Raw genomic sequence first — 22,792 nt, 5'->3', positions numbered from 1 at the left:
TGAAATGATCAGACAGATTTTGGGAGAATGCTGTCTGGCTGAATGACTAGTGGGAGGTGGAAGATCAATCCTAAAATCATGTTGGCCCAAAGACTTTATGATGGGCAGTTTTACTTCTTTCTTCCTACATGTTTTGCTAAGGGGATTTTAAAAGGTATTAATCAGCCCAGTTTCAGGATACTTTGGTGTCTTTGTCATTGAGTTGCAGTGAGGCAGCACTGTCTGGACACTGTGATAGACTGAATCATTATGCATTGGTGTCTTTGCCATTGCCATTGTGTTGTAATGCGGCAGCACTGTGTCAGGACACCTTTATTGGCTGAACTGTTGTGTCTTGGTGTCTTTGGCATTGTGTTCCAGTTTGGCAGCACTGTCATTTTATTGTTGTTGAGATTTGCCTCCTATATATGGTGTATATACTGTCATGATATGTATACTTTATGATCTATAGTGTTCCAAACTTGTACAAACTGGAAAATGCATAAGCATGAAGTAGCAATTGTCTCTTAAATCTTTTTTCAGATTGAGCTAATGGGTCACAGCATTTTTGACTTCTCCCACCCGTGTGACCATGATGAGATCCGTGATGTTCTCTCTGCCAAATGTCATAACAGTAAGGAGCTGGGAATGGAGAGGACCTTCTTCACCCGCATGAAATGTACCCTGACCAGCAAGGGGCGCAACATCAACCTCAAATCAGCCACTTACAAGGTGAGTAGGCAGAAAAATAAAAACACATGGCACTGTCATTTATAATTGAGCTGCCAACACCAATTTATTATGTTTCAGAATGTTTGCTGATTTCAGGTTCATATGATGAGCAAACAGAGATTAAGGTGCATCGATTTCATTTTCGCGGTGACTACAGCAAGGGAATTATTCACCAATTTCAGGCTGATGTGGGGGACCAAACCTCAAGGATATAGACAAATTTCTGGTTCATTTAGGGGACCAAACCGAAGGGTTATAGACCATTTTCAGTTTTATTTAGGCGGCCAAACGACAGGGTTATTCACCAAATTCAGGGTAGTATAATATAAAAAGGTGCCTTATGGATTTCCAGTTTCAGCTTATAGTGAGTATTGCATGTTATTATTTGCCAATTTCAGGTTCATTTAAGGTGCCTAACCACCAATTTCAGGTTCATTTAAGGTGCCAAACCACTGGGTTATTCCCCAATTTCAGGTTCATTTAAGGTGCCAAACCACTGGGTTGTTCCCCAATTTCAGTTTCATTTAAGGTGCCAAACCACTGGGTTGTTCCCCAATTTCAGTTTCATTTAAGGTGCCTAACCACTGGGTTGTTCCCCGATTTCAGGTTCATTTAAGGTGCCAAACCACTGGGTTGTTCCCCAATTTCAGGTTCATTTAAGGTGCCAAACCACTGGGTTGTTCCCCAATTTCATTTTCATTTAAGGTGCATAACCACTGGGTTATTCACCAATTTCAGGTTCATTAAGGGGCCAAACCACAGGGTTATGTGCCAGTTTCAGGTTATTTAAAGGGCCAAATCACAGTGTTATTCATCAGTGTCAGGTAAGTAGGATATAAATAAAGGCAAATGTAATGTGGATCACCAGTTCTAGGCTCTAGAGGAATATGACATGACCATTACCAACTTCAGGAGCTGAAAAACAAGGTTATTCACCAATTTCAGATTCATTTTAGGAGCCAAGTCACAGGGTTATTCACCCATTTCAGATTCATTTGAGGAGCCAAGCCATAAGACTATTTACCAATTTCAGATTCATTTGAGAAGCTAAGCCCCTGACTTGTGCCTCAATTTCAGATTTTCAGGTTCAGTTATATGGGCCAAACCACAAGATTATTTGAGGAGCCAATTAAGCTACAAGGTTATTCACCATTTTCAGGTTTAGTTATAGGGGCCAGGATTTCAGGTTTATAGTATGATAAATGAAGGCATATGATGGATAACCACTTTCACTCTTGTGGTTCATGTGAGATATGATTATTCACCAATTCAAGATGAGTTGTTTGAGGAGCGAAGCCACTGGGTTATATTCACCATTTTCAAATTCATTTGAGGAGCGAAGCCACCAGTTTCAGGCTCATTGGTAATTCACCATTTTCAAAGTCTGTCAATTTAGAGAGCGTGGGCTGGCTTCACAGGTAGTTAGGCATCCTCTCCTGCAGGAGATGTTTCACCTGGTCGGCATGTGGTTCGTGTTTGAGGCATTGGAAGCTCAGGGTGTTTATATATTTGTAGGGCAAAAAAAACATAGCCTTTTGTAGTGTTTATGTGTATGGCATTGTCTAATTATTCAAGAACGAATTCCTACTCTGGCATTTGTGATTAACTTAGGCTGATGACTAACTGGAGGCATTTTACTATAGAATGTTGCCTTAGTGGATGGGCCACTGTGGATGCAATAAATAGAATAAACCTTTCCAATTTAGTTGTTGTGAATAAAAATCACTATGTGTAATATGAAACTGACTTGGAAAGTAAAGTCTATACTAGTATACGAAACGAAACTAAGACAGTTCTAAATTTCTACAGCCCCTTGCTACAGTGATAAACAAACTGTTAGCTGTCAGTGCAGGAGCACTAAGTCCTGGCCCAATATTCTGACCCTGCATCATTGCAGCTTGATGTAAGAAGGGGTGATCTGGAGTCTGGGTTATTCAATACCCCACCCTGGGGATCAGGCTTTTGAGTTGCAGGGTTCAGTGGTCTGGTCAGGTTTCAACTGCGATGATGGCAAGGTGCAGCAAACACACAGAAGACTTCATTGTGGTACCGGAGAAACCCAAGCTGGGTTGTTATCAGGGTAAACAGGACCATCAAGAGATTCCTGTGCTATCAGCAGCTTACATATGTCAGGAGGGATTCAATAAACCAGCATTCCTTAAACTACATATTAATACACCACTACCATGACTCTTTTGAACTAGAGGCAGAGTCAGTACAAGGATACCCACAAAGTATTGCGAGGTGTTAAGTAGTGTTTTGGAAGCAGGCAGATTGGTTCTGTCTTTTTCTGTGGGGCAATATTTTGAAGGCCTTTAGGTTCTCACCAATGTACCGACTGTCCCCATGTCAATAACTGATTAGCATATATGGTAAACATTTAAGGATTGTTGCAGAGAGATTTTCGGGGCTCATTTCAAAGTATTTTTTCACTACCTGTTTGAGAACACCAACTCAACACTGCTTTCAGTGGTTTGGAGTTAATTTGTAATCATTGACCAGAATTTGTCACTGAAATAAAAGCTAGATCACCTTGAGGTGTATTCAGCTCCTGATTGCCAATTGTCAGAGCTTTTATAACTGACAGAAAAAGTAACAATATGGCATTGATTCACAAGTCAGGCGAAATTTTAAAGTTTTTAATTCTATTTTGAAATGTTAGCAGCATTTCATTTCTGTCAAATCACCAGTGGTGATGTCAGAAAGATTTGGCCTGTGTTATCATTAAGAATTCACTGAATTAACAGATTGCAGATGATATTAACCGTGGTCACTTTGTAATGTGGGTGATGAAGCGGGTAAATAGCTAATGTATATTGATAAAACATTGTTAAAGAATTCAAAGAGCAAGATATAAACAGGCCTAAATTATGACAGAGATCCATTAAAGGTGGTGAGGCTGTTAAAATAAATTGGAAATCAATAAGTTTTCTGGCTTATGTGGACCTGTTAGCACATGGATAAATGAATGTCTGAAAGACTGTAGTTTTGACTTATAATTATTGAATTATTATTTTTTTAAATATATTTTCAGATTAGCTTTCTGACAACTGTAAAAGACAGCAAGACACAGTTAGATGTACTAAGTTATTGTTATTTTTTTTTTCAAGATGTTGAAATTATTTCTCACACTAATTACTGAGCCCCTGCTATCAGTTCACCGAATAGTGGAGCAAATCAGAAGCTGTTTATATGAGGTTAGGTGGTTCCGTCTGATTTATCCTGTCTGCATATGGTAACGTTTGGTTCCTGTAGATGCGGCGCCATTGAAGTGCCATCGTCTGGCCGGCTGGGTGCGAGACACTTGCAGCTTGGTAACAGGACGTCTGTATGCATGCACATTTGCAGCCGCTCCTGTTTCCAAGCGGATATGCACTAAGTGCAGTAACTGTTGCTGCAATGCTGTGGTCCGGCTTGTGCTACTCAAGTAGCCTATAACAGGATATTATTGAATCTTCAGAATGTTTGAAATGTCCTGATGACCATATTAGAGTGTGTTTATATTACCAGATGCAGACACAGTGCATACTCTTTCATCCCATTTCCTGCTGAGATTTTAGTTTATGACTTACAGTGACTCTGAGATTCAGATGATTCAAATTCAGCCAAGTTGTAGTGGTGAAAATAAATGACTTATATGGTTTTATCAAATTTGATTCCTGTAAGTAATTCTTTGCAGCTGTGCATGAAAACAAAGGAGGTTTTCTTGTGGGTTTAGGTTGTCTACAGGGGAGGTTTGAGAGTCATTAGCCAATAGAGCTATTGGCTAATGACTATAAATTTGAACGTCTGCTGAATGCCCTTATCCTCCTTTGCATTTTTATTGTCCATTTTATCTTTAGAAAAAAAACAAAACAAAAAAAACACTCCATTTTGTACCGTACTGTTCTGTACATTCACACGACAATTTACGTCACAGTACTGATTTTAATTAGCAGTGCTGATTGTAATTACCGGAAACATCATTGACTTAATTAGCTGTTAATGCACTGATTTTAATTAACAACAGTATTGATTTTAATGAGAGCTTATAGTAGGATTGTTCAAAGGATGTATCACCTTGACTTACCCATGGTCATCTTATTGTGTCAGCCAAACTAGACATTGATTACAAACCTATGGTGTTTCTGCATCATCTATATTTATCTCTTTAATAGAGGGCATAATTGCACTATAATATGCAATAAATACAATGACATGTTTCACCGTTTATTTGCTGTGTCCCCTATAAAATGGGTTGCGCATGTAGTTTGTTTTTGGCATCTCTATCCAAAATAACCCAGTGTACAGATTGTGGTAAACCACTTGTAGCACTTCTTATCGAGTCTGGCCACTTAGCACAGCCATGTCTTACATATGAGTTAGGTATACTTTCTGGCTTCCTGTGACAGCCTGTTTCCTCTGGTATAACTGTCAGATAGATCCTGTCACTTTACACCTCCCTGCCTACTTCACACATGGGCTGATAATCCTTGCCCTGCACCCCCACCCCCAACCAATGAAAGAGATATTTTGAAAATGTTGCTCTTGAAAAGACCCCATTTCATTGGTAGAAATCATAATAGATTACATGTACACTTGCCACTAACATATATTATTGCCAAGTAAAGAGCAAGGACACTATGAGATTATATGCATGTATGTTTTAATACTTCATTCATTGGTGCAATTTATATTTTGATATAAAAAAATATGATTGATATTTGTAGCAAGATGTTCTTTCACCTGTACAATCGTATGTGTATGTTTCGATGTGTGCTGCATGTATCTTCATGATCAAGTAAATCTGTATTCCAGATGATAAGTATACAGGTAAACTGGAGGAGCTGATGAGAACATGATGAGTTTACCTGTAAACCTTGAGTACGTGCACATCACTTTTACATTTCTTTTTCTTATCTGTATGTATATAGCATGTATGTTACCTCTATCTGTATTACAAGCGATCAAGTATACAGGTAAACTGGAGGAGCTGATGAGAACATGATGAGTTTACCTGTAAACCTTGAGTACGTGCACATCACTTCTACATTTCTTTTTCTTATCTGTATGTATATAGCATGTATGTTACCTCTATCTGTATTACAAGCGATCAAGTATGCAGGTAAATTTAAGGAGCTAGAGTTCTCTATGACACATGTAAAATTTTCCTCTAAATGTATATTTACCTGTGGCTGTTACCTGTATCACAGGTGATCAAGTACACAGGGAAACTGGAAGAGCTGGAGTTCCCCATGACTGAGGGAGTCGCTGATAAGGAGAATATGGAGAATTTCCTGTACCTGCTGGCAATTGGCGAACCCATCCCCCACCCCTCAAACATCGAGTTCCCACTGGATAGCAAGACCTTCCTCACCAGACACAACATGGACATGAAATTCACATTTTGTGATGACAGGTGAGGGATTTAGTTTGCCATTTTATTTGCAACCAACTCTTTGTGTTCATTGTTGTTTTGGGAAACTTCAAATGATTGTGGCTTTCCTTGAAGCTCTTTGTAGTTTCCTCCCACCATAATGCTGGCCGCCTTTATAGAGGTAAAGTATGTTGGAGTAATGTGTGGTTTCAAACACCTATCACATACATGAATATTTTGAGAAAAATGCGTGTTGGCTGTTAAAGTGTAAGTGTTTGTTTACCTGATGGTTGTGGTATGTCATAGGTGAAATTATATGTCATGACAGTCCTCAGAGAGAGCTGCACTTGAACCAGCAACCTCATTAATTTTTCTACACTGAACTTAATTTTTTCTACACTCAACTTGAAATCTGTTACAACAGATAACAGTTTGCTGTAAAAATTAAAAAAAAAGTATAATTCTTCATGCTGTTTATGTACTTTTCTCGTATAGGTCAATGGGTGATTAGGTAATATTGTCAAAATATTGCTCTCTTTTAGCTACAAGTATAAATCAAGGAAATAAATGCAAGCATATATAACTGTGGAGAAAACATGTTGTTGGTATCCTTTCAATTTCAAAGGAAATTTTACTTTTTCATTTCAGGATCAAAGATCTGATTGGTTACAACAGCGATGAGTTGATTGGGAAGTCCGTGTACGATTACCACCATGCTCTGGACAGTGAGGTCGTGGAAAAGGGCTTACAAAGACCGTGAGATATTGACCTTTACAATCTAAAGATATCATGCAGATGAGCACAAAACTTTTCTACATCAGTGTGTTATACCCTAATTCCTCAACCTCTTTGCATTTGAAAGAGCAACTTTCATTGCTTTTCATATATATTGGTTGGATTGGGCGTTAATTTTACCAGTGTACACAGAATAATGTCTCCAGAATAAGCTTGAAACACATTGCAAACGTGTGAAAAGGTTGAAAAATTGCCGTACAAACACAGGGCTTGGGGATGTTGATGATTGTCCAATGTCACCTGCCATTATAGAATGGCTAAAATACGATCTCTAGGATTCTTGTAAGATTTGCTAAAAATGCTGTGTATATTCAACCAGTTTGTTGGTACATATATGCGTTCTTGATATAAACATAATTATGGGTCATACTTAAACTTTAAAGTAAGTAATTTTGGCCAATTGGAGGAAATGGGCAAGTACTTAACAGGATGGAACTGGATAGGAAACATACAAGGTGTCTTCGGCATAGTATTGTAGTGATGCATTATTACGAATATATTGGAACCAGTCTGATGTATGGAGATGTCATAATGACATGATCAGAGTAATGTTATAAGTCCCAAGTCCAAATCAGCCAAGCCACATGTACAAGCAATACTTTAGTATGTTTTAACATTCTATCATAAAGGTATATTTCAGGATTTCTAGTAACTGGCCCTGATTTTGGTATGTCATCCAGATTATTCACTCAGTGTACATGAACTGTCGACCAACTCCATACAACATTTTGAACCGCTTGGGTGGCCAAATGGTCAGAGCGTCAGAGTCGAATTCGGGAGACCTTGGGATCAAACCCGGGTTAGGTCATACCAAAGACTTTAAAATGGTCCTTTGCTACAGTGGCCTCATGGTGAGAGCACCCATGTTGAAGTCTGGAGATCTTGGGATCAAACCCGGGTGAATGTGACTGGGTGGGGTGTCATGTTTCGTGTCTGTGGCATACTTCAGAGGGGGCATCACTTTGGCAGCATAGACTTGCCCTGTCAAAAGAAGAACCAATGTATGTACACACTCCTAATCACTCCTGGTCATCATATGACTGAACATTGTTAAGTACGACGTTAAACGCCCAGCATACTTACATGTAACATTTTCCTCTCCTTTCAATATCCATGAAATCAATCTCAAAAACAAAAAGTGCTTTGAGAGGAGATTCAAAGGTTTATTTTATAAACATGGACAGACCTCTCTTTTAGAAACCATGATAAACCTTTCTTCCAGAAACATGAACAAATCTTTGTTTTGAAAGGCTTAGCATCAAAAATCTGTGTTTTGAAGATATGGACAAATCTTTGTTTTAGAACCATGAATAAATTTTTGTTTTAGAAAGGGGAAAAACCTTTGTTTTAAGAATGGTTGACAAATCTTTGTTATAGAAACCTAGACATATCTTTGTTTTAGAGACATAAACAAACCTTCATTTTAGAAACATGAACACATCTGTTTTTATACAAACATGGACAAATCTTTATTCTAAAAACATGAAAAATTGGCATAACTTTGCTTAGAACATGGATAATGGACAAATCTTTGTGTTAAAACCATGGACTATGGTGAAATCTTTGTTTTAGAACTAAGAAGCTGTTTTTTTGTGTGTTTTTTTAGAGTTCTTAGATGTTTTATTATCATTTGACTTGGATCTTAAAAAAAAAACGAAAGAAAGAATGTGGTCACACCTATTCTGCTGTCTTACATAATGGGGTAGTTGTTCCCCGTCCCTCCCTGAAGTCCAGATGACCTTAACGCCTCAGGTTGTCATGACCTAGAGGAATTGAGTTATCAGTACCCTGTCTGTCACCTGAGGCAATGTGTAGACAATCAAACTGGGAAGGCAGTGTCTGTTGTATCAGCTTGTTGCCAGACTTAATTAGAGGGTGTTTTGATATCCAGACACTTATCAAACAGCGAAGTACATGTTTGGTTTGATAAACACTTACATATGTACATGAGTGCTTGGAGAGAGATGGAATGTTATGCCCATGCCCACAGATTGATAAGGGCTGAAGACTGGGCCTTGGGTATACTTGTGAAGCGCATTTGAAAAGCTTGGTCAGTGATATTCATGCATAGTCTTCCATTATCGGACTCTACAATGCTGTTTTTTGAGAATTTATTGAAAAGAAAAGTAATATAACCTGATTGGTCATCCTGTTTGGATAATTAGAGACATTCCTGCCTTTTCGTTGAGTGATAGGGGATTCAATGCGTGATAAGAGTTGTCTTTATAAACCATATTTCTCATCTGAGAATAACAGTCTCTAAAAGTTCTGTATCAAGGACTCCATGGGAACCATGGGAAGGTCATCACTTTTGCCACCTCATCATTGCAGTATCTCCTCAGACAGACATGTGAAAATTTTTAGTTTCTTCATTGAATACATTTTGAATTTTTTTTGTTTTTGATGTATTGCCATGTGTGAAATTTGAAAAGAGAAAGCAGGAAGAAAAGTCTTTCTTATAAAACAAAACTTTGTTTTGCCATAAATGAGCATGTATCGGGTGGGCATAAATAGTGGTCGGTACTTTGATGCCGCATTGAAACATTATCCTTTGTTCAAACCCTTTCAAACTTTAGACATTCAAGTGGCATGATTTTGTTAATATACTGACCAATTTTCAAGGTCATAGCTTGGGTAGTCTGTTCACAAGGTTAAAATGAAAACATAGCCTCAAAAACGCACGTTCCGATGACCCACATTGCATCACCTGTTGGGAACCTATGAGGGTCGCACGGGAAAATTCACTCAGGATGAACTAAAAGCACGCATCCAGGACTGCTGGAAAAAAATTACTCCTAAGGAGATTTGGGACTCAATCAGTTCATGGATGAAACGCTTGCGCGCCGTCTACCGAGAAGATGGAGGACCAGTTGATCACCTTTTCAAGTAAAACAAGATAGAACATCATTTTAAAATGTATGGAACATGCGTTTTTGACTCTGTTTTAATTTTGGTCCCATGAACAGAAATCTTAAAGGATGAAATTGAAATTTGGCCTGTACACTTAGGACATAATGGCTTTTGAAGCTGTAAAATGCACTCTTAAGAGACTTACTACACTTTTGAGATATTTAAACACGCCCAGCTCCACTAAAAGTGCCAAATGTGACTTGCATGTATTATGTGTTTTACATCGCCATAACTTATGGATTTTGGAAGCAGGAAATTACACACTTCCTAAAATGCTGAGATCTGTCTTGCTTTAAAAATGCTCTCAAACTTTTGAGTAAAAGCTTTTTTTGGTACACAATCCCAATAACTTTTTCGTGATTCTTGGGAGCAATGTTGCAATTTCTCTAGAAGTTGAGAAGGGATTGACGTCACAGTTCAAAAGCCTTCTTCCTGTAGAAGTCAGAGTGTACATTTGGATGATATTCATTCTTCTACAGTTGGCCGTCAGTTGACAGACTAACATAACCATGCTTTAACACTGGGAGAGGTGGGCCAGAAGAGCTCTGTCTCAAAGGCTGCTCTGAACTCTACACCCCAACCTACAGATAATGACTAGGGTACTGTAAGTGGGCACTGCACTCACTTGACCCCACTAGGCCTCTTCCGCTGGTATGGGCCAACTGGTGGTTGAGTGTGGAGCTCAGCATACATGTATATGCACGCATCATGAACTTTATATAGTTTTGTGTGCATCAAACTATGCCTGTGTAAATTTCAGTCGAGTACACATGCACTTAAATCTTGCATTATACAGTCAAAACATGCACGTTATGGATACATGTTAGGTATATCGGAGCTTGAGTATTTCTTGACCGCGTGCCAAAGCATCCCTGGATTCATTTCATTACCTCATAAATGTTTTAATGGCCTTGTGCACACTAAATGTTTCTGTTAAGCACATGATAACATTTCATGTGCAGTAATACATTTTTATTTATCATTACCTTTTAACCTGGTTTCCTGCCACTATAATGCTCTCTGCCGTCGCATAAGTGAAATATTCTTGAGTATGGCGTAAAACACCAATCAAATAAATAGATAAATAATTACTATTTAAAATGTTTTTGTATATATGTACTGGGTGTGCTACGCATCCTATCTGTGGAACTTAGCTCCTGTGCATCATTAAAAAAAAATCTAAAAACTCCTGATCTGCATCTTTGTTATTGATCATACATTGTGTGTGAAGTAAAACTTATTTATTTATTTATTTGATTGGTGTTTTATGCCGCAGGTTGTAGTAAAAATAATACATTATGGCAAAATCTGCATGGGTACAGTATTAACCATGAATGTTTGTGACTGTGTTTCAGTGTTTTCTAAAGGCCAGACCATGACTGGTCAGTACAGATTCCTGGCTAAGAACGGAGGCTATGTACAGGTCATCTCTCAGGCCACTATTATCTCCAACAGTCGCACACAGAAACCCCAGTGTGTGGTCTGTGTCCACTTTGTCCTCAGGTGAGATTTTGAGCTCAGCTTTGTCTGTCTAATTTTGCTCTGTGATGATAAAAAAGAAACTAAAATAGAACAGGTTTAGTACTTTAAAAAGTACATAGTATTCAAATTTGATAATTGTGTGATATTCCTTGAAGATTTTATTAAAAGAATGTCACTTTAGTAATGTATTTTACTCTACTCTTGTATTTTTACATAGAAGTCACAAAGTTATAAGGGTACTAGAAAATCAAAAATTCCTTTACCTTTAGGTACTAACTTTACATATTTATTTATTGTGGAAAAGAGTAGGAACAAAACATGAATTCTAATTCATTAATCAAAAGAAATTTTTTGAGGAAGTCAGCATGGTGATATTACCTAGATAAGTCCCAAAATTTAAGCATTAATTTGAAATTTGTGCAGTGAAGGCTTCAGAAGTAAACAAAGGCAGTAACTCTTGTGTTTTGTTCATTCAGTGCTGTGGAGAACCAGAAAGTAGTTCTGTCAGATGTGCAGCAGTCGCCTGTGGCCCTAGAGGACATCCTGCCACCATTGAACATCAGCATGAGCACTGACAAAATCTTTGCTCCCAAAACTAAGGACATGGAAGAAGGGTACTACATGCCACCTGAGATTAAAAAGGATGCTAAAGGTAAATGCTCTAGCACCTGTGCTTACAGCAAGGAAACAGAGGTGAATTTAATGTATCACAGGCCTCAAAGAACATCACTAGTGAGCAGCCAAAGCTTCAAAAAGTGACATATTTCTTTGCAGGGTTGCCTATAACATAGTTCACACTTCCTCTTCCCTTCAGACATAAACCTCACTAGTATCATACAATTGAAAGATACAAGACTGGACGGAACTTGATTTTACTACTGTCCTTATTAAGGGTTGATAGGAGTTTGTCATGGTGGAAAGATCTGTCTTGCATACAAACCTGATGTTTACCACTTTCATATTTTCTTTATGAGGTGCAAAAACTTGTTCTCTTGATCATGAGTTCCTTCAGATGTTTCCAGGCATTAGAAACTTGGTACGTGCAGTTTGATATCGAAATTGGTGACAGTTACCCATAATGTCTAATTACTTTACCTGTGTTTTTCAGCTCGTAATGAGCCTGAAGACTTGACTCACCTGGCGCCCACAGCAGGAGATGTTTGTGTTCCTCTCACTCTCTCCACCTTCCCACCAGGTAAACTTTTGAATCTGAAACAGAAAGGTTTCAGTGTTACATTTCAAGGTATATTCTGTGAATTCCCAGGCCTCCACTGCCTTCAGGCCTCTGCGGAAATATGTTGGCAGCATCAGCAATCACTTTCAGTTATCCTTGCATGAAGTTTGTTAGGTATCACTAACCTTTCACCAGTATCTTTGTGTAAATTCACATAAGTTAACAGCATGCCATCTGACCAAAGGTGAAACATGTTGATGGAATTCGCTCAAACTAGAAGTTTGCCAAATAGATCCAAGTTAACTGTTCATTTCATTTGCTTTATTTATGTGAGTGCTGACACAGGACAAATTGCGCTTGCAATGTAGCATGTTCATTTGTCCTTGTCTCTCAGTCGAGTCATATGTGTCAGTGTTAGTTTATGGACGTGTTATCTAGGAAGCAGGATATATCTAACTTGTATTAACTTACTTTGGTAAGATCTAGTACATGTGTTTTTATCACTGATTATGATCTGATTAAATTTTGAATACAGTTTATTGATTTTCATACATTTTTGCCAGATTTTTCAGATTTTGGCTTTTCTGTGTTTAGCACTATTACATTGTCAGTGGTATACTTCACAAACTACTTTGATAACTTACAACACTGGAATTTGGAACACAACAATGTGGTCTGATTACATGTAGCTTTTGATAAATATTTTTTGAATTTGTTTTTGTTTTCACAAGTTTGAGTTTGGAAGTTAAGCGACCTGTAACATGCAGACACTTGTCCAACAGACTGGCGGCCACTGTGTATAGTAACAATGCCCAATATCAACTTGCCCTACACGGCCAGCAGCCACTGTGTATTGTAACAATGCCCAATATCAACCTGCCCTACACGGCCAGCAACCACTGTGTATTGTAACAATGCCCAATATCAACCTGCCCTACACGGCCAGCAGCCACTATGTATTGTAACAGTGCCCAATATCAACCTACCCTACACGGCCAGCGGCCACTGTGTATTGTAACAATGCCCAATATCAACCTGCCCTACACGGCTGGCGTTCACTGTGTATTGTAACAATGCCCAATATCAACCTGCCCTACACGGCCAGCAACCACTGTGTATTGTAACAGTGCCCAATATCAACCTGCCCTACACGGCCAGCAGCCACTGTGTATTGTAACAATGCCCAATATCAACCTGCCCTACACGGCCAGCGGCCACTGTGTATTGTAACAATGCCCAATATCAACCTGCCCTACACGGCCAGCGGCCACTGTGTATTGTAACAATGCCCAATATCAACCTGCCCTACACGGCCAGCTGCCACTGTGTATTGTAACAATGCCCAATATCAACCTGCCCTACACGGCCAGCGGCCACTGTGTATTGTAACAATGCCCAATATCAACCTGCCCTACACGGCCAGCGGCCACTATGTATTGTAACAATGCCCAATATCAACCTGCCCTACACGGCCAGCGGCCACTGTGTATTGTAACATTGCCCAATATCAACCTGCCCTACACGGCCAGCGGCCACTATGTATTGTAACAGTGCCCAATATTAACCTGCCCTACAGGGCCAGCTGCCACTGTGTATTGTAACAATGCCCAATATCAACCTGCCTTACACGGCCAGCGGCCACTAAGTATTGTAACAATGCCCAATATCAACCTGCCTTACACAGCCAGCGACCGCTATGTATTGTAACAGTGCCCAATATCAACCTGCCTTATATGGCCAGCGGCCACTATGTATTGTAACAATGCCCAATATCAACCTGCCTTATATGGCCAGTGGCCACTATGTATTGTAACATTGCCCAATATCAACCTGCCCTACACGGCCAGCGGCCACTATGTATTGTAACAATGCCCAATATCAACCTGCCTTACACGGCCAGCGGCCACTAAGTATTGTAACAATGCCCAATATCAACCTGCCCTACACGGCCAGCGGCCACTAAGTATTGTAACAATGCCCAATATCAACCTGCCTTACACGGCCAGCAGCCACTATGTATTGTAACAATGCCCAATATCAACCTACCCTACACGGCCGAGATTTTCAGAAGTAATGACGATCGGACATTAAAAAATGGCTCTAAATGGTAGCAACAAACTTACACAGCTTTGATAGTGATTGAAAATTTGCAGTGTTGTACCTGCATCTTTGCCTTGACCAGTGGAGTTTGTGGTTTTGCTTTAATGCCCAGATGGTTATTGTCAAGACACCTGCTGACAGGCAGTGTGATTTATTAGCTCAATTTATAGAGGTTGTCTGAGGTGGGAAAGCCATTAAGTCACAGTGTGCAAACCAGGATATAATCTGACCTCCTGTGGTTCTATCCATGAATGGTTTCTTTGACGAGGCATCTGGCTTGCATGGACATTATCTTTGTAGACAAATGATGCTGTGTCTTCCTTTTGGTTTAACAAAGTATGACCTTTCATGAACACCTGATCCATGTACATGTATGTTGTTTCACCGATAAAGGCAAACTGAATAAACTTTCATGCAGCTCATCGGTCTAGCTGGGATTCGCAGTCCAAAATTTTATTGGAATATTCATTATTTCCATTGGCCCAACTAGCGCAAGACTTGTCTAGACAATGGAAATGTTTTGGGGGAAAGTGCTCAAGTCACATGTGCTGACTTGAAACTCGGATTGGAAGCGCTTGTTTATTTACCTTATGTGTCAACTCTGTTAGGTCTTTTGGGCTTATAGCCCACACAGCTTTCAGATATAATACTAGTATACCATTGTCATGTATCTACTAAATGCATGTAGCCATAAACGTTGATCATATCTGAAATTAATACCGATAAAACAGAAACATATGTTATTTATTGGCACGGCCTTTTAACCAGCCTGTGTTATGTGGCCACCTACTCAAAGCGGCCACTTAATTCGTCTCCTTGCACTGGCCCCATACGACAAGTTCGACTTGTATGTGGATGTCTTACTCATTGTTCCCCATAATTAAAAAATGGGGAGGGATGGGGTGAGATTGTTAGTGTTCTGTGATCAACCAGCACTTATAATTTCTCTTTCTCACTCTCCTCTTTACCTCATTGCCAATTTCAGTTTTCTGTTCTCATACTTACAAACTTTATGATTTGTACAGACTCTGTGACATTTGACTCTAAAACTGGCATCATCATCGAGGACATTCTCAGCCCGGCCGACACACCTCTCAAAAAAGATCTGCCGTTCTCATCCTTCAAAGAAGAGCCCCAGGATATGACGAGCTTCAGTCGCTGCCGTGATCCTCCTCTCTTATCTCCCCTGAACAGTAGCCAGGCCTCTTCGCCTTACGTAAGTCAACAGGATTTCCTAATGATACAGCTGCACTGGCTGCTTCCTGTTCTAGTCTGTCTGACCCTCTTGTTCCTGACCACATGGTCAACAGTACTAAGTGCAATAGATGTTAATATAGGCTTGTGGTTCGACAGATGTGTTCTGTTAAAATGCTTTTTGGATCAATAAAGATATTGTACATGCATAAACTCATGTGAAAATGAAGCCCATTACACTTAAAGAATATTAAAAGCTCTGTGAGCTATGGTGAAACTCTAGCTGCCTTTATGTAAGTTGGTGCTAACTCCAGTGAAACATGCTATAAAGTGATGAGTAAATTGAATGAAGGAACAGATTTAGGAAAGCATTACGAAATTGAAAAATGTTAAATTGTACACAGAGTACAAATACCTGATGTGAATGTTGATCCTTCTTAGTCTAATCCCTAAGACTGAGTTCCCTCTATTTGGTGTGTAGACACAACAGAACAGCCCCATGGAGTACAGTAAGAGCCTCAGTCCGGCTGTTCCTGACCTGATGAACAAGTTTTCAGCCCTGGACACAAACCAAGCCCTCGAGCTCACACAGGAGCCTCTCAATGTAAGTGCCGGGCTTGTACAAGATGGAAAATTGTTCTTGCCGATTAGCACCTGTGTCTTATCATCTGATCAACCATTAAAGATGTTTGTTCTGACCCAGTTTTCCATGGACTCTTGCTTGTTTCCTCCACCCTTGAGTTACCATTGTACATTAGTCAGATACTTGACAAAGACTGGGTGTTTCCCCATAAAACTGACCACTGTTACATAAATGAAAAATACAGCATTTAATACCAAGGAAATAAAATTTAATAAAAAAGTAAATGTTTTTTTTTCCCACTAATCAACAAAAGCTAATGTGACAAGAGTGTTACAAAGTAAAAAGAATCAGATAAAACACAGAAATAAATATTTCTTCTCTGTAAGTCATGCTTTCAAAGTGTACACATATAATGAAATGCTATCATCGTAACAAGGACATTTAATGCTGTGTAAAAGCACACCATTCTCTGCTCTTATGTCATAGTTTTTTACAGGCACATCTATACCGAAACAGTTACACAAGAACAAAGAGCACATCACTTGTACAGACTTTTTTGGGGCAGGTTCTTCCCCTTACCGCTGTACATTTCTGTAAGCTCCTATGTTCAGTGTTAGTGATTATCTCCCTTTGTCTTTCTCCCAACCACCAGGATGAAGACCTGGACATGAGAGCTCCATACATCCCCATGAATACAGAGGACGACTTCGGCCTCTTCACACCAACCACCGAGTCCCTGTTCAGTATGCCAGGAGACTTCAATCCTGGGTGAGTAGAAAATCAACCTAAAACTACTATATTTGACCCAAAATTTCAGCAGTGAAACCATTTTGCCTCATTCTAAGAGTTGCATTGAAAGATTTGTAAGTTTTGTGTGGAAGGTAGTATGGTGTAGAAAAATGTAAGAGTAAGATTTGTGACATTTATATATCTCTAAGAAATGCATTTTTTATGGCGAATTTTTGGGCAAATACTGTAAATATCACCTGGAAAAAAGAGACGAAATAAAGTCTTTGGAATACATGAAGCAGAACTCTGTCGTTTGAGAGCCTTTGAAATAATAGGCCTGATTGTTTACCCCTGAAAATATGCCATATGGCTACTATTCCAAGTAGTGTATCCTAGTTGATGACCTGTCTACCAAGATGGTTGAATAGGTGAGTAAGCTATCGCTAGCTATTTACCTGCTCATTTTGTGTGTATTAGTGTCTTATTCATGTGGCTAGTGTTGTAATCAGAATTTGGGAGATTTGTATTGTATGTGTTTATAGATCTTATTTGCTCTGTCCTATTTTGAAAACTGAACTGTGGCCAATGCTGCAGTGAGGAAGTGAGCATGAATCATCAGAATTTGACAAACAGGTATTTTTCCTACGTTTACTTTCAGATTTTTTGGCACCACGGAGAGTGTGTTTGTGCCGAAATCGCTGTTCCAAGACAACAGTCGTTTGCCAAGCCCAATGCCAACCATCCGTGAGATGTGGCTACGAGAGAGTGGTACAAACATGACCCAGCCGGCCCGCATCGTACCCCCGCACCAAGCCAAACGGCCACTAGAGAGAAGCTGCTTCGAAAAAGGTCCTCCTGTGGCAAAAGTCCCCAAGCTGGACTCGGGACAGGAAACTATAGGTACTGTGCGTTTTTCATTCCAGCCCTTGATTTCCATTCCACAGAGTTTATGTGGGATAATCATACACCTGCTCAAATACAAAAGACTAAGGCCAGCATTCTGTAATTGTCTCCTCTATGTCAAGCTATGTGTGTAATGGGGAGGCGCCATATTTTTTTATCACGTAGGGTGGCGCTGGTGAGAAGTAGGACCTTTAGCCATTGTTACTTCAGAAACGGATTGTAGCGCAACGTCCACAGTGCTGCAGTGTGTCAGTTTCTATTGTAACGCTGTAGTGTCTTTAAAGTGACGTCATCGTGATGAAATGGGAAAGGAACATTTGAGGCCCATAAAATGACATCAAGGTCCTGCTCCAGAGCATTGGACAGGTCCCCATTTTTTGTACAGCCAAGAGCTATTTTCACATTTTACGTTCAGTCTTTTGTATACAGTTAACTTAGTAAGTACTTTTGCACAGGGCTCGGCTGTGTTTCCACTACCTATAATTCAGATAGCCGTCATCATGTATAAATACAAAATTCATGAGCATATCAGTCCCAGTCAGATATTTTTTTATTTTTCGATTTGTGTTTTATACCGTACTCAAGAATATTTCACTTACTGTATATGATAGCATTATGGTTGGAGGAAACTGGACCAGTGGACACAGATAAATGGATTGGACTCTCTGCAAATATTCTTTGACCTTTGATCTTGAATAAAACTTTGATTTTCGCTTAATGGCTAAAATTATTGCCTTTCTGTAAATCTCAAGCCGGTACCTGAATTATTTATGTTAAATGTATTAAGATGATTCAGAGAAAATTAAAATACAACCTTCTTTATGAATTTTAGGCCCGTAATTACTGATTTCGAACACAAATACCCTTTTTTAAACACTTGATGGAGGGGGAGCTGGTAATGGTGGAGAAATTAAGATACTTGTGTTTCAGTCACTAGAACAGGGTGTCACACTTTCAGATAGTTGCCTTATAATTAGGGTTCTGTGTTGGTATCTGGTCTAGATGGCTCCCTCTCACATTTCTCCATCTAATCCCCTGGGGGCTGTTTTCTTTCCAGCGGCCAGTCTGAAAGACAAGAGTGTCTTAATGAACCTGCTACTGACAGGTGAAGATCGTAACCATGGCTACAGCGTACGCAACTCTCTGATCCGGCGTGTGTCTAATGCGGGGGAAGTAAGTGGCCTTACATGATCTGACTTAAGTGACGTTCATGTAGCACTGCAAAAGGAAGTCCAGTTATGTCTTGTGCAGTCACAGGCTGAACTTCTAGGCTTTCTTTGCCAAGAATAACTGTGGACAGTGTTTTGTGTCCTGGTGTGATAAAGAGAACCTATTCATTAATTTTGGACATTATTTTATGTTCACCCTTCCATCATTATTAGTAGGTTTGTAGAACATAACCCATCCACTCTTCAAAAAGGAGCTTTTTGGGGATTTAAGAAGATTTCTTCTAAAAATGTGTTTCTCTCTGTATTAATTTCTGGAAAGACCTGATTTTTTTCATAAGCCAGCATGAAAACTCCCTACTGTCTAATCCAGTTCCGCATGATAGGGTTAGATATGCCTGGCAAACAGTTTTTTAAGGATGGTCTCACATAGTGTGGAAATGTGTTGTAAATCATTAGAGTAGTAAAATAGTGAACGTGTCATAGTGTAGGGCTAGAATTAATATTATACATAAAAAAACATGTAAAAAGCTAAATATTTGTTGCTTTGGTAACAGCTTCGATTCCAGTGATTCTGGATCATTTGATTTATTTTTTCAAAATCAAGCAAAGGCATTGAAATTGTTTTTTTTTTTAATGTAATAAAAATGACATGTTCCTAGGATTAGCTGGCATAGTGACCAGTAGAGTTAATTTGTGTAGCTGTACTTGTGCAGCTCTCACTTGCTGGCTTTGGGATTCATTATTGGAAATTTATCTGGTAACTGGCTCTCATCTGGGTTGTGTCAAGCTTCCTCCATCCATAAACTTTACCGCCGTCATAAGGGTGAAGTATTCATGAATACACAGCAATCTCTGTCACTAGGAGACCAGAGATCCTGGCCTTGGACTAGGAATTTGTGGACTGTTCTTGGAGCCTGGGTAACAGTAAGTGGCCATGTGTACAATCTGTTCATTGAAAACCATATACTTCCACCAATATGTTGTGCATCACATATGGGAAAGTTTGTGAGTAACTTGCCAAAACTCAGTGGTTTACCCCAGGCGCTATGGTTTCTACAACCCATGAAAATCATTACAAGTGAAATCATAAATGAAAATTAAAAAGATGCAAGATGTTCAGACAAGCACCTGCTAACCCAGATTATGTGTGTTTTATAGGAAGACTCTGTGGAACCCACCCCTAGTGCCCAGGCCCTGCTTCTGCCTAGTATCACCCAACAGGACTGTGAAGTCAACGCCCCCACTAAATCCCTCAATCTCCTGCAGGGAGAAGACCTCATCCGGGCGCTGGACTCTGGGACTCGACCCATGTCCCCTATCGTTATGACAAGCATAGGATAGGGCAAGGCGAGCCTGAGCGGCAACATGGCCACTCCTCCACACCCAACTTTGTTTTGTCAGAAGATTTCTTTTACTGGTATTTGATTTCATAAACTCTGTCTGGAACATTATAAGGCATGCACGTTTTTGTTGTGGAGACAAAAGAGACAGAAGAATGGCTTTGAGAACAGGACAGAAGACTTGTGTATACTGCGTCACATGTGCTGATTGAACAGGGCATTTCATGTTCTCTCTCTCTCTCAACTGTATTATTTCTGATCATCTGGCAGTATTTTCAGGAGAGACAAGGAGCTGTTGAATTACTGAGTTCGAATCAACTAGTCCATGCTTGGATCCTGTAGTGGAAAGTGACCATGTTGTTACCTGGGAAAGCTTGAAGAAGGGCAAATAACAGACAGAGGATTACAAAGTAACACCAGAGTTGTCTACCCCTCTGCAGCCATAACTTCATTCAAACCCACTTCGCAGGTGGATCTACAGAAAGTGGTCATATTAAAGGTCATGACCAGGCAGTGAATTTGTTATCTTGCACTGCCATTATATGTTTTGCAATCATCCAAGTAAAGCTCTCCAGTCAAAGATTTTTAGATGCTTTCTATAATGTGTAGGATGCAAATTGTGCATAGGGTTTACATAACAAGACTTAAAACATTTTCGAAAAAATATTTCGTGTTGCAAGTCTTGAGGACATTTCATTATTCTATGTTCTCTTGAATTTGGAGAAGAAGAAAAGTAGTAATGCTGTTAACTGAAGTGCTTTAGAAGTAGTCAATAATATTATATTAAAAGGACGAGAGTTAATGTGGACTGTGAAAACTGTAAAATGGCAGATGGCTATTTCTCCTCCTGAGACTAACTGTCCAGTAATGGCTTAGTTTGGGTTTTCTTTATGTCAGTGAACCTGACAGAAAACAATGTTGTCTTTCATGTTAAATATAACGCTCAGTAAATGGATTCAGCTGGGTACAGATCTATTCCCAGATTCGCTCGAAATGTCGGTCCTTATGTGGCCTTAAAAAAACAGGCGTCGAGTCAAAAGAAAGCCTGTCTATAAACCTTGCCATCATGCTCAGTCCTCAGTATCCATCACTGTCTGGATTCTGGGCATCTAGTGTTCATTAAGGTCTGTAAAGGGCTACTAAGGTAAACGGTTTTTGAGTGTGTGTGTAAGTAGATCCTTTAAATAATGGATTGTAGTCTATTCTCCAGTATTTTCACAGAGGTATATTTAGAAATTTCTATATTTTACATAAAGTCACTGTCATGTTCGGTGCAGTTTCATTTTATTTGGAGAACTTGACTAAATATGTATGAGTTGGGGTCCTCACTTCACCTCCCCAAACATATCAGGAAAAAAGAAAAGAACATAGGAAAAAGTGCTATAAAAGCAATGATATATATGATATATGATTGTGAAATATACAGCTTAAACCGTGTGGCATAATTTCAGTGAACACTCAGTCTAGATTCATTATAGTTTATTGGTAATAACAGTTTTGCATCCAGTAAATATTTGGGAAATCCAAACAAGTAATTTATGTACTGAAATGATTGTAATTGCTCTAAACATTTGCCCAAAAACTGTACATTTTTACAGACAAGTAAATGTCATTAAATATTACTTTGGTGCTGACAATCATGCTTGTCCAGGAGTACATCATCCTACCATCCAAACCAGTCGTAAAGCAGCTTTAACAGTTGGTAAGTCAGTCAGAATGGGCAAATTTTGGGTCAAATACAGCATTCATTGTGTGCTAGGCAGCGTGATGCTGTCAGACAGGAGTAATTTTCTTGTGTAATATGTAACCAGAGGGTTTCTTATTCTGCCTTTCTCAAGCTGTGTCGTCAGAGCCTGCATCATAATTTGAACTGCGTGTGTTTATCTCCTCTAGTATTGTTATTATGTTCAGCCTTGTAACTTGCACAGCCCCAGTGGGCTGGACCTGCCTATTGTTGTGTGAATTTGTGCTGTTGTTTAGTTGTAGAGTAGATATTACATAACGTACTATAACAGTCCTCACAGGGTGCAGACTATGATATATTTTTAAAACAGGAGTTTTGTGTAGCTCTAGTTGTTGTTGTTGTTTTGTGGTGTTTTATCGCGTGTTTTAACACTTGCATGAATGACAAGTAGTATGTAGACTGGGACCAAACTATCTCCTTTTAGGGAGGGAAAAAAAGTGTTTTTTTTTGCTTTTAAGACAGATTATGGTTCAAAAGAAATCAGATGAAAATGTACAAAATTAGATATACGGCTTTTGTGACTGACAGTAGGATGGTTTTTGTACTATTACATCATAGTCCTAATGGTATTACGATTTGAGTTGTTCTGCTCCTACTTTTAT

General features: G+C 39.3%; 1 protein-coding gene across 1 annotated transcript in view; it reads left to right on the top strand.

The window, feature by feature from the left end:
- The window catches only part of LOC135468869 (hypoxia-inducible factor 1-alpha-like), a 70,625-nt gene extending 47,884 nt beyond the window's left edge, over positions 1-22,741 (top strand). Inside the window, 13 exon segments of the mRNA XM_064747329.1 lie at positions 523-711; positions 5,904-6,109; positions 6,716-6,809; positions 6,811-6,823; positions 11,128-11,275; positions 11,731-11,906; positions 12,363-12,449; positions 15,554-15,744; positions 16,204-16,326; positions 16,958-17,073; positions 17,693-17,934; positions 18,995-19,110; positions 20,265-22,741. Coding sequence (XP_064603399.1) covers positions 523-711; positions 5,904-6,109; positions 6,716-6,809; positions 6,811-6,823; positions 11,128-11,275; positions 11,731-11,906; positions 12,363-12,449; positions 15,554-15,744; positions 16,204-16,326; positions 16,958-17,073; positions 17,693-17,934; positions 18,995-19,110; positions 20,265-20,447 — 1,884 coding nt within the window. The 3' untranslated portion in view covers positions 20,448-22,741.
- Positions 22,742-22,792: the final 51 nt, after the last annotated feature.

The sequence above is a fragment of the Liolophura sinensis genome, chromosome 6 (assembly GCF_032854445.1).
Source record: "Liolophura sinensis isolate JHLJ2023 chromosome 6, CUHK_Ljap_v2, whole genome shotgun sequence".
Classification (NCBI taxonomy): Eukaryota; Metazoa; Mollusca; class Polyplacophora; order Chitonida; family Chitonidae; genus Liolophura; species Liolophura sinensis.
Note: the sequence above shows the minus strand (reverse complement) of the source record. Positions and strands in the feature narration are given on the sequence as shown.